The sequence below is a fragment of the Asterias rubens genome, chromosome 10, assembly GCF_902459465.1.
Source record: "Asterias rubens chromosome 10, eAstRub1.3, whole genome shotgun sequence".
NCBI lineage: Eukaryota > Metazoa > Echinodermata > Asteroidea > Forcipulatida > Asteriidae > Asterias > Asterias rubens.
This window is the reverse complement of record NC_047071.1, coordinates 14,428,543-14,441,633: the sequence shown is the minus strand read 5'-3', so window position 1 is coordinate 14,441,633 and position 13,091 is coordinate 14,428,543. Positions and strand designations below refer to the sequence as shown.

The 13,091-nt window shown below is 38.2% G+C and overlaps 1 protein-coding gene across 1 annotated transcript; it reads left to right on the top strand.

Annotated features, from left to right (window-relative positions):
* Window positions 1-59: 59 nt before the first annotated feature.
* LOC117295750 (FAST kinase domain-containing protein 5, mitochondrial-like) lies at window positions 60-12,216 on the top strand. The gene is made up of 7 exons (XM_033778480.1): window positions 60-106; window positions 800-2,406; window positions 3,408-3,502; window positions 4,113-4,275; window positions 10,388-10,499; window positions 11,329-11,443; window positions 12,112-12,216. Exons 2-7 carry the CDS (start codon window positions 843-845, stop codon window positions 12,193-12,195), a joined length of 2,133 nt encoding a protein of 710 aa, XP_033634371.1. The 5' UTR covers window positions 60-106; window positions 800-842; the 3' UTR covers window positions 12,196-12,216.
* The last annotated feature ends 875 nt before the right edge of the window (window positions 12,217-13,091 follow it).

The following is a 13,091-nucleotide window of genomic DNA, read 5'->3' as shown; positions in this document are numbered from 1 at the left end:
TGGGTGCTGGGCTTGGTGACTGTTTAATGTCCACTAAAGTGATATAGCGCCCTCTGTTGAATGATTTCACAACAAAATGGCAGCGCCCATACGCAGCGTGCAAATCGTGAGTTCAAAACTTATTTTCTCTTATTATTTTCAAGGCTAAGATGATGGATTGTTTATTTGAAAAAGTTTCCGTATGGCACCACCACTTTTTCATTCGAAATAAAATAATAAAGTATCTAATTTACCTGATTGATATATCCTTTTTTGTAAAAATGAGTGAAAAAGTGGTGGCGCCATACGGATTGGAAAAGTTATCCAGCAGGGCTAGGGCCTAGGGGGGCAGTGTATCAATAGTGCAGATGGAGTGAATCAGTGATGATTGGTGTGTTCGATGATTGTCATCAATCCATACCACTTCTCCATCTCTCCAAACGACTTGGGTACAAAGTGACTTGGGTATACTCTTTAGAACGATTTCGGTTTCGTCCAGCTATCGCCTTACGGGAGACGATAGCCAGACGAAACCGAAATAGTTCTTGGAGTAACTTTGGGGTACGCACAATATAAAAAGTATAATATAAAGCCATGGCCATTCATTCAGCAAATATTGAAATAGTAAGGTAGATGATCCCCCTCCTGAATATGCAAGTGTTCAGCATATCATCTGCAGTTAATTGAAGACTGTATCTTTCAGTTGAAAGCGAATAAAAAACTTTATGTTTAACTGGAAACTTGAACAAACCTGGACTCCCATGCACTCTTTTAATTTAAAATTTGCTGACTTAAATATGTGATTTTATTTTGTTTTCAGATTGCTTCTTCCACCTGACATCGCTGACTAATTGACAGTAACTATGATGTTGGCACGGCTGTGTCTTCTTGCTGGCTCTGAGCCATGCACAACCATTCTGTGGAGAAATCGTCACTTGAGTTCAAGAAAATGCAGATGGAGGTCTACTTCCCATGGGATAAAGGATAAAACACCTCAAAGTGCATCCCATCTAGCTACGTGTAGTTTCAATCCAATCTTAACGCCATGTAGACTAATATCTTCTGCAGCTCCCTTATGGCATGGTGTGAATGACATAAAGAGAAAACCGGTTAAACGACACCGTCAGCCTATAAACGTATCCAGCCTCCTCGAGAGTGTCTTTGAGACAAAGCTTAAGACTGACGACCCATCGAGCAGTGACAATAAGTATGTCCATCGGTACCCTAACTCAAACCCAAGAAGAAGGTTCCTCTCGGACTCAGTCGAGTATAGGTCATCAAGTCTTGAGGTCTTCAAACTCCAACAGCAGAGATGCGACAATGAAGATCTTGAGAGGATAAAAAACTTTGTGGACGATTCTTCAAGGAAAATCTCATCTTACTCATCATCTGAGTTAATGGATATTATCAGCAGTTTAAGTCGAGCCCCGATGAGCAAGATTTCTTCAGATTTCTTCAGTGTGGCTCTACTAGATTTATCCAGCTACGCATGTAGTCATGTTAGTGATTGCACTCAAGAAGAATTTGTCGATATCTTAGTTGCTTTGTACAAAATGCACGCAGACGTGTCTCTTGAAGAGTTAGAAGCTATTGAGAAAGAATGCATCAAGAGGCTTAAATCGTTGAACGTGAATACAACGCTTTTTGTCTCCGATTGGTGGATCATCACGCGACGAAAGCCGACGACGTTTCAGAGAGAAGCGCTGAACACTCTGAGCTCCAAAGTAGAGAATCTGACTTTACAAAACATCATTCAGGTGTTCTATTTGATAGGTGAGTGGCAATTTGTGCCCTCTGAGGATTTCTTTCAGAAACTGGCTGATTTCGTGGAGCGACACATAGATAGTTTATCCTGGAACGAGATCGGGGTTATCTGTAACGCATTCTTGAAGTCCAGATCACGTATTCTATCCCGATCACTCCAGCAAGCCATCAAGCCCAGAGTCTCGGAGGAACTCCATAACAATGACCTGGACCACTACAACCTCATCTCAACCATTCGCTTCTTCTCACGCTCCTACTTCCATGACTGGAACCTCTTCGAGGACATTGCTCGTAGCGTAACCCCGCGCATCCAAGAAATGGCATTCCTTGGCCCGCCTCACATAGCGGCCGCTTTTGCCAAAGTGCGGCATTTCAACCAGCCCCTCATGGACGCCATCGCAGACCAGGCTTTCCAGACGGCTGACTACATCCGCTTCAAGGACATCTGGTTGCTACTCTGGGCGTTTTGCCGGCTCAATTATCAACCCGTGAATTCCAAGCAATTCTTTCAGGGTCTAATTTATCAGATGCTGGGCAAACCAGAGCAATTGTCTCAGCCGTTTCTATTCTTGAAGAGTCTTGTATCATTGACATTTATTGAGCAATATCCGACCGCTCTGATCGACCAAGCCTTCAGCTCTGAGTGTCTTCACAATTGCAAAGGTAAATTTTTCTCCTACAGCCTGAAATTCCATGCCTCCTTTGCCCCTGGTTTTGGCCTTAGTACCCCTCCAAAAATTTCCCATTGACTTTAAGGTTTTCCAATGGAAGTGCCCTTTGCAAAATAAAAACGGCCTAGCCCTTTTAAAAAACGAAATTGCAGACATGCTCTTAATGGAGATGGCAACAATCGCCCTCTTCGTTCTACAATCCCGGCCAAAATGCTCGGGCCACCCTTTCCTAACGTTGTATACAACGATTCCCTGTGCACTTCCCATTCACATTCAAAACATTTGTCCCCCGCCCCCCGCTCAATGTTGACTGTAACTCAGAACACAACTCAGAACACAATCAGCAATTGGAACCAACATTGAAAGGGGGCAGGGGGGCCCAACGAGATATGGCCGGGATTGTAGATGTCTTGAGAAAAGATACGGATGAGATTGAGAAAGTTTTATTTGTTTGACAAATGTTTGAATCACATTCAATTGATGGCCAACATATAACGGTATGCAGGCTCAACATGTTACTGTGCTGTTACCACTGGTCACCACGATCCAGTGGTTAGGACCCACACCCTAGAACTAGCAGTTACAAGGTTTCGGGTTCAAATCCTCAAAGCTAACTGCTTATTTTATGTGACTAGAATAAGTATTGAATCAGAATGTCTTGGTTTGTGCAAGTCATAATCATAGACGTTAAACCAATGTTCATATGAGAGAGATTGGCTGTTGCCAGCTTGGTGTTTATATCCCCTCGTGGGAGTTTGCCGAGTTCCCTTGAAGGGAAGATCATCTGAACACACGGATAAACAAACAATCAAACGAATTCACATGCCATTGGAGATAGCAGCTTTTCAGTTTATTCTTTTTTTACAGTCTCAATCAATAATCAATCAGTAACCGTTCAATCAAATAAATGTTGTATGACAGGTAGGTGAATTATTTGTATATGTTTTAATTTTTACAATAAGTATTATTTGTTTTGTTTGTTTTCTTTTGCAGAGAAATGCCCCCCAGAAGTGCACAAGCTTCTGTATGTCTTGGATTGTTCAGTCGCCATTGAACACCCGGAGTATAGTGGAAATCGCTTACCACAGGTAAAAAGCAACAGCATAATAAATGACAAAGAATAAAGATATGTGTAGGTGAAGAATCTGCTTCAAACCTTTTTCTCTAGCAACTTGGTATAAGTCAATCTTAAAGACCGGCTTGGACGAAAATGGAAACAACTGATCCTTGCTGACCTTCGTTTGAAATTTGTTTTCAATCAAAATTTAAATTGAGCTCACATGGGTTTAAGCAGATTGTAATTGTAAGAAGAAGCAATCATTTTGAATACCCTTCTCCAGTGTTTTGTTTTTTTTAAATTAGTGAAAATCCCCTTTAAGGCTTCTTTTACTTCATTTGTGGGAGCTCTGTTTTGTGTAGCTGCTTTGTTCCAACAAGGAGGTGTAACAAAGCAACCACCCACAAATGACGTCAAAGTATTGCCATTTTGACGCAACACTGTCAAAGGCAAAAGTGTAACTAGTTTTTAAAGACCTTGAGGTTATTGCCATCATTTTGTGGTCAATTATTACGACGAATTCAGACGTGTAAATTTTTCAAAAGTACAACTAAACGATGTTAGTAGTACATGTAGTGATGATTTTCTAGTAGCTCGTGTAAAAATTATTTTAAATTGTTTATAATTTGTTTTACCTTCAGGAATTTATCAATAGATTCTGGCAGAGTCCACATGGCTCTACAAAGGATGTGATCAACAAGATAGCAGGTCTATCTGGAGTGATGGAAGGATTGCAAAGTATTCTGGGAGGACCAGAGTATCTTAAAGCCCATCCAATATTGCCTCATATTAGGACACCCCTTGGTAAGTGGGATAGAACATTCCGTTTCATACACGCACTTTACAAGTGATCAGATGTCTTACAGTTTTTGCTCTTGATGAGCTGGTTGATTGAGTTATTACTTGAATTATCTTGAGCTGTTTTTAACAACTTTTAGTACCTTCCAGTCTTTTGTCGTGCATATTATTTTTGGCTTCTACAAAAGTAGTATTAACTGTTAATTTTCCAGTATGCTGTGTGCATGTGAGAGAACACTTTTGTTACTCAGTAGAGGTTTTCGAAGCACCAAGTATGAATCTCTTTTGAGTAGTGTTGGTGCTAAAGCGAACTGGTGGTTGACAACTCAACATTTCGATCAGTATGCTGTAGTCATCATCCTGAATACCATCAGAGCATACTGATCAAACTGTTGAGGACCACCAGTTCTTCTCAGAACCAACACTACTCAAAATATATGAACGCATGGTGCCACCGCAAACCTCACCTGATAATACTCACACAGTCCCACCATTCAACGTTCAAAATCCTACTTTTGCAGAGATACCAACATACACGATTTGGGCGTAGCAAATACGATTTCAAGCCGTGACTACGACGCTACGATAATACTCAATAAAACACGCTAAACAAGCCGGCCAATATAATTTTATTAAATCGTACAATACATGCAAACAACTAATGAACTATTAAGTGGAAATAAAAATTAAGAAAAATATCAAAACAATTGTAACAGAAAAGAAAAAAACACTTTTAATTTTAGAACGCAGTGTTGAATAATAGCGGCGAATTCAATCGAACAATGTACGTGTCTCGACGTAATGATTGTTGCGTGCCCTCCCCCGCTGGCTGGTCGGCTGAGTGTGCATTTTTTACGCTAGTGCATTTCTGCTAGATCGTACCCATTGATCTCTATTATAGTAGGCCAGCCAAAGTGTGAAATTACACTTTGGACGGCATAGTTTGTTAATGGCTGGCATCCATGCTAGATGTATGGATCATGGGCTCGGGAAGACGAATAGGGTGGATGCCCAGCTTGATTTTGAATTTTAAGGTCATTTTGGGGTAAAAAGGTAAAAAAAGGTCAAAAATCAATATTTTCAAAATTTGTGTCAAATTTATTCACATTTGATAGATCTATCCATAAAATGTATTTTAAACTTTATGTTGATACTACAAACCTATGTAATTAACGTATAAACTTTGACCTTGTGCACAAATGTATAGCAAAACGAAGTGTAAAAGTGTGATTATCTTGAAAAGGGTACATTTTGAGTACACCAATTGTTTTTGCACTCCCCATCCTCATTGGTGCATATATTGGTTTCAAACAACTTTTTTGAAAGGTAAATATACCCAGGCAGTTTTTGAGAAAAAAAAATAATTCAAATACCACCTTCATGTGGGGGTCTTACCGACTCATTTTAAGGTCAAAATTTCAAATAAGGCAAAAATTTTGCATTTTTTAAATTTTCACAAAATTTGACCTCAAGTGATAGATCTATCAATAACATGTATTTTTACATTTATGTTGATATGACAAATGTATGTAATTAATGGATAAACTTTTACCTTGTACACAAACGTATACAAAAGCAAAACGTAAAAGTGTGATTATCTTGAAAAGTGTACATTTTTAGTATACCAGCATTTTTTGGCACTCCCCAGCTCATTGGTGCATATATATGTTTCAAACAAATTTTTTGGGAAAGGTTAATGTACCCAGGCAGTTTAAAAAAAAAAAAAAAAAAAAAAATACCACCTTCGTGTAAGGTCATTTTGAGGTCAAAAAGTGCCAAAAATGTCAAAATTTAATTTTTTTGACTTTCTGCGCCTAATTTTACCCCAGGCGGCAGATCTATCCATTTAATATAGTTTCATGCCAAGTCTGTGAAATTATGAGTTAATCTTTTGTCTTGTACACAAACGTGTAGGAAAATTTAATCTTAAATTGCAATTTTCTCAAAAAGTGCGTATCTTGAGCACAATACGGTGTTTTGCACTTCCTATCCCACCAATGCATATAATTGTTTGAAAACAACTTTTTTTTTGAAAGGTCAATATACCAAGGCATTAAAAAAAATCATATCAGACTTTCTTATGTGGTAAAATGAAACAAAAAGGTACTTGTATGCTATTCACGCAGAACAGTTTGACATAGTTTTACAGTTTGACTTGGTGCCCTTTGATTTGCACCTTAATAAAACTAGCTCAAATCAAGCATCTGAGATAGGGGTAGTCTTCCAGGTAACCCCACTCTTTCTTTTAAGCTCATGTGTGTCTGTGTCAGTGTGAGAGATGAGACGTCCATGTATTCCTAGTTTATGCTGTGTGAAGTTTCAGTGCATCTCTTGTTGGCAGTAACATCTCCAGACACTTCTTCGCCTTATTTATCAAAGAGTTGGTGCCTGACAAGGTTGATGATTTTATACCAAGGTGCACAAGTGTTACCAAACTGCTCAATGAGAGCAAGTTCTCCTTAACGGCCGATTCCCTTGACACATATTAACTTTGCTTTTCGGAGACTTGCTTTTCCAAATGGTCATGTAGGAGAGGCTGTTTTGCATCATTTAAGAGCATGTAAGCTTGGCAAGTCTCTCAGTTACTGCACCTATCGGGTAACTAATGTGCATTTATTTCCAAGTTTCTGACGCTTTTGAACACACAAATGTGACATTTCTCCACCTGCAAATCACTCTTATCCTTCATTGACTGCCTCTATGCATGGAGCATCAACCGGGTGTCAGCCTGCTAAGGTGTCCTCAAAACGTCATCTCTCCTAAAGGACCATGGCTTCCGTAACATAAAGGAACCCCCGCCTGTACTATTCCTCATCTTTCCAGTAGACCCTTGCCCTTTCTACAAAAACGTCTGACAAGAACTTGAGATCAGGTTTGTTCAATAGCCCATACCTGACGTGTATAGGTGTGGAACCCCGGTCTATCGATGAACTTTCGAATTGGCTTTTTCTTTCCCATTCTCTTCGACTGTGTCACTGCCTTGGTGGAGCCCTCTCCAATCTAGCGATCAAGACCAGGTTGTAGGTTCCAGTGGCAGCATTGAGCAATTGTTGCAGTAACTTTCTGTCCGTTTTGATAGCCTTTTGTACCGTACATAATTCGTTTGTTTGAAACATTTGCATTGTACAGATCAGAGAAAGTTTTTGCGCAATGTTTTCTTCAGGGCGTCACTAAAACCATCAGTTTCTTGAAGCAGACGGTGCTTCCAGATGGTTATTATATACTGCGTTTCATGATTTGGAGTTGTTAGAAGATCACTTTACCACAGCAACTGGTGCAATGTCTTTTGTTGTCAAAGATACCAGTGGTATCTCTCTAACAATATCAGAGTCTGTGTCATCTTCTTCGCCAAGGTTGGGTTTAGTCGGAACACATCAAATCTTACTGTTTGTTATGAAAGCTTCTGAACATCATCAACATCTCTGTCTTCTTGAGGAGTTTCATATCTGCCAGATGAACACATCCATATCGATCAAAGTTACTGTGGTCATAGATGATGGGGACGGCAGCATTACGGAAAAAGCTTCCAGATTGGTGATCAAGTATCTGTCTTTCCGAGTCCTGGATCTCAATCTCCACCATCACAATGTAATGAGACCACAGTCGGGAGTTTGGATTTCTAGAGTGCTTGTTGAATTTGTTTAAGCAGACGTAGTCCTCCCTTGAAAAAGATTTAAATCTCAAACTTTGGACTTGCCCGTTTAAGTTCATTTCTTCCTGAAGTGTATAGTGGCCGGGCAACTGTGATGATGGAATGTTTCTGACCTGTGTTATGTCCACAAACTGATTGATCAAAGTGATGAGATTGTCATTGCTGTCTGCTAGTGGCTGAAGAGTAGTGAGAATTCTTTCATCAAAGAAACTTGGCATAAAAGTATGTCAGGCTGTATTGGTTTTGGTGTGCCTGGTTACATGTAGCTCTGGAGTTAGCTTTGACTAATGGCACTCCAGATAAGAAAGTATACAATGTTCCACTGCACGATACCCCAAAACCCCCCACCGTAGCTACAATGTATAGGCCTACCTAGGAAAAAACAAAATTTTACTGCAAAAAGAATGTTCAACTTTGTTAATTCACTAATAAAAGTTGTGTATTTAACTGCATACATGTACTTGGAAAGATTGGGAGTGTTGAAATAACTTTGATACAAACATGCATTTTTTGAGCACGTCAAACTATACAACTACTATATCAAACTAATTGCATGAATCAGCATACGCATTTCTTGTTTCAATTTACCAATGAGGAAGGTGTAATATGAATTTAGTTTAAACTAAAACTGCCTTGGTATATTGACCTTTCACAAAAAAAGTTGTTTTCAAACATTTATATGCATTGCTGGGATAGAAAGTGCAAAAACACTGCTCAAGATACGCACTTTTTGAGAAAATTGCAATTGAAGATTTAATTTTCCTATACGTTGTGTACAAGACAAAGGATTAACTCATAATTTCACAGACTTGGCATGTCATTTTGATGATGAAACTATTTTTTATGGATAGATCTGCCGCCTGGGGTAAAATTTGGCGAAAAATTTAAAAAAAAATTAAATTTTGACATTTTTGGCACTTTTTGACCTCAATATGACCTTACACGAAGGTGGTATTTGAGTAATTTCTTTTTTCAAAAACTGCCTGGGTACATTAACCTTTCAAAAAAAATAGTTGTTTGAAACACATAACTGCACCATTGAGTGCAAAAAAAAGCTGGTATACTAAAGATTTACACTTTCAAGATAATCACACTTTCACGTTTTGCTTTGCTATACGTTTGTGTACAAGGTCAAAGTTTATTCGTTAATTACATACGTTTGGCATATCAACATTAACGTAAAAATACATTTTATGGATAGATCTAACACTTGGAATCAAATTTTGTGAAAATTTCAAAAATCCTAATTTTTTGCTTTATTTGAAACTTTGACCTTAAAATAAGTCGGTAAGACCCCACATGAAGGTGGTATTTGAATTATTTTTTTTTCTCAAAAACTGCCTGGGTATATTTACCTTTCAAAAAAAGTTATTTGAAACCAATAAATGCACCAATGAGGATGGGGAGTGCAAAAACAATTGGTGTACAAGTTAAAAACACATTTCATGGATAGATCTATCAAATGTGAATAAATTTGACATAAATTTTGAAAATATTGATTTTTGACCTTTTTTGACCTTTTTACCCCAAAATGACCTTAAAATTCAAAATCAAGCTGGGCATCCACCCTAATCGTCTTCCTGAGCCCATGATCCATACATTTACCATGGATGCTAGCCATTAACAAACTATGCCGTGGTTTTTTTTTCTAGAGCACTTTTTAAAGTTTGGCTGGTCTACTATTACATGATGGGGGGAATAGTGCACACGTGCGTGGGGAATGAGGTTGTGTGTGAGCTAACGTGTCACAGTAACCTCATTCCTCATGTATCCACTATTATTGTGCCCACGCTGGCTGATACATGTACTTTATCGAAGCTTGGCAAAAAAAGTACGAAATAATGGCGACAAAAAAAGGAGACCTTCTGAACAAAAATACCTTCAACTGAGTGGCCTGTGAGGTCTAAGCTAGACAGTTTCCATGTTTTCCTACCAGTAATTGTAGCGTCGATGTCCAGACAATGCCCAGACAATGCCCAAAATACGGACACGTATTTTTTGCCCAAAATCCGGACACGTTTTTTTTTTTTTTTTTTTTTTTCTCCTCACTCTCCCAATAGCTTGTTGTTGCGTTTCTGATCATTAAAACAAAAACATTTAAGTAAGGCCACCCTTTTTTATGTTACATTTAAGTAAGACCACCCTTTTTTATGGTACATTTATTTTTGAAACATAGTCAGAAGATGAGGGAAATCAGGGTTTTTTTTCAATTTTTTTTTTCACTGGCCATTATAAACATTTGTAGCTGTTCTGTTGATGCATACAGGTAATTGTTATTTCACAACAATGCCTGAAAATGAGCTAATTAGCATTGTAGAGAGTAATAGAAAGATCGGTTTAGGGAGCCCAAGCTGCGTTCGCCCTTAACATTTGGGAGATGCTACTCTTTTTTAAAATTCAATGTTGGCATCTCTGCTTTTGGCATTGTTTATTTGTAAGATATTTTGTATTTCCTTTTTTTTTCAGACATTGAAGTGAATCTAGATAGCTCTTCTAAACCAATCCGAATGGATTCAATGTCATCAGAAGTTTCTAGGCTAAACACTATAACCGAGATGCCAAAAGACGACATTCAGAGGTAAGCTGTTTAAACTTACTAAACCTACACGGTGGGATGATCATCAAAAAGGGATCTAGTTTTTCGAGTTTCGTGGTCTACCCTCTACAACAACCTGGATTTTTCCCCAGATGTACTTGAATTCCAGAGACTATGGAGACAGTTGATAATGCCACACCTATGCAACATCATTTAGGGCAAGTTTTTTTATACCAATCTGCTGGCCCCAATTTCATGGCTCTGCTTACTACTGAATTCTGCGCTTACGATCTCCATTTTGAGCTTCTTTTGCAAGCGCCGAATGTCTGTGCTAGCTGTGTAAGTGAAGAATGCCTGGTAACAGGGAGTACACATGCGGACAATCAAACTCTGCTTACCTGTGAAATATGCTTGACATAAGCCCAGTCGCCCTGGCTTCATAAGCGTACATTCTTTGCTTGCGGTAAGCAGAGCCATAAAACTGGGCCCTGATTGGCACCAATGTGCCATACACATTAATTTTAAAATTCCCTGCTCTTTTGTACCTATGAACAAGCTATCAAGGAATCATGTTACAAAACAACTGTCTCTATAGTCTGCATGGGTTTTTCCCCGGAATAATTCTCTTGGGTTTTCCTCCCACATCTAAAACTGAAACTTCCTTCCTTGTCTTCTCCCCCTTAGGGTTCTTGGCTAGTACAGTGATTAAGTTTACTTTTCTGAGAGTCCTTGGCTGTACAACCACAATGAATGAAATGAGATGAAATGAAATTGTGGAGCAGGGCAAACCAAACATGAAAGGTGTTTTACTATTGTTTCAGATCCAAACATTAACTACATACTTAGGATTGCTTGTGTGTTTTATGCCTAGGTTGGCAGTACTCTTTTCCCCCAAAGCCCATTATCGTCTTCGTTCAAGAGATCTACTTGGTGTTCATGTTATGAAGAGACGACAGCTGAGGAAAATAGGTTACAGAATTGTGGAGGTGAGTTGATCTCTCTTACTGAGTCTCCTCCAACCTTTCTCAATCCATCAACTTATGAAGTTATATTTGTCTGCGTTACGGTTGTATAGCAGGCAAAATTTGTCTAATCGGTTAATAAACTCATACTGAAAGGAAGGTGTTTGGTGAATGGTGTAACAAATTGTGTAATTTCTTAGGGTAGTTCAGAGGAATTTACAGAACAGGGCACTTCATTAAAGGCACTGAATACGTTTGGTAATTGTCAAAAACCAGTCTTCTCACTTGTTGTATCTCAACATAAGTATAAAATAACAAACCTGTGAAAATTTGGGCTCAATTGGTCATCGAAGTTGCAAGAAAATGATGAAAGAAAAAACACCCTTGTTAAACGAATTTGTGTGTTTCAGATAGGAGTAAAAGACTTCTGGCTCGAAGTCTTTTATTTTAGTGAGAATATTACCTCTTTCTCAAAAACATTGTTACTTCAGAGGGAGCCGTTTTTCACAATGTTTTATACTATCAACAGCTCTCCAATGCTCGTTACCAAGTCAGTTTTTAAGTTAATATTTGTTTTGAGTAATTACCAAACGTGTACCTTCCCTTTAAAAGGTTAAAACCTTTAATGAAGTGGCCTTTTCTGTAAAACAACAAAGATCTAAATTCATCCTATTACTCTTTTGTCTTGATAGATACCATTCTACGAGTGGATTCCATTAATGAAGGCCTCCGAAGAAAACCGTCAGGACTACCTAAAAAATCAAATCTTCATCTGATGCCAGAGATGAGAAAAACAATTTTATTTCCTTGTGGCCTCGTGCACCGATGTCACACACTGCTACTCTCTTCCCACTGTCTGCCATTTTTGGAGTCGAGGTGCACATAAAGGATAGCGACCAGATTTCATAAAGATGTCAATCAGAAAAATACTGCTAAGCAAATTTTGCCAAGCAAAAAATGAGTGGGGTATCCATTGCAAAAATTTAAACTTATCGAGTTTTGGCTGGTAGTTTCTGTTTAAGAAAGATTTGACTGTGCTTAGCAAGTTTTTTATGCTTGCTTGCGTTCTGAAATTTGGCTGTGGCTAGCCTGTAAATGCACATGCATTGCCTAAATGGACACTGCAGAAAACTGAGTCCCAAAATAGCACAACCAAAATTTATTTTGGTGATGATGCTGGGTGAATTTGGACAGAATTAGTCAAATGTTTAAAAGCAGTGAATTTCAGAGGCATTGAGGATTACCAATGTGAATTATTACATGGTAAATTTGGCTGAAATGTCTCTGCTAAGCAAAATTTGTTTAACATGAGACTCTATGTTAAGCAGATTTATGTATCTATAATAATTGGCAGGGATTGGACACATTTTGTCAAGCATTTTATTTTATTCACAAAAAAACTTACGAGAACTTAATAATAAAAATGTGCACAAAGTGTAACAAAAATGGACGTATTGTAGGATGTAATTTTATGCAATCATTTCAATCAATATCTTACTTACAAAGAAATTAATCAATTGTTATGAACAAGTTTACAAATTAATAAGCAATAAATACACAGATATGGAGATATGACTTTGAATTTGGATTGGGTTGTAGGATCACCAAGGCACCTATTTGGTAATTTAAAAAAATGTGTAACCAAACTCGCTTCTTCAAGCACCACAATAAA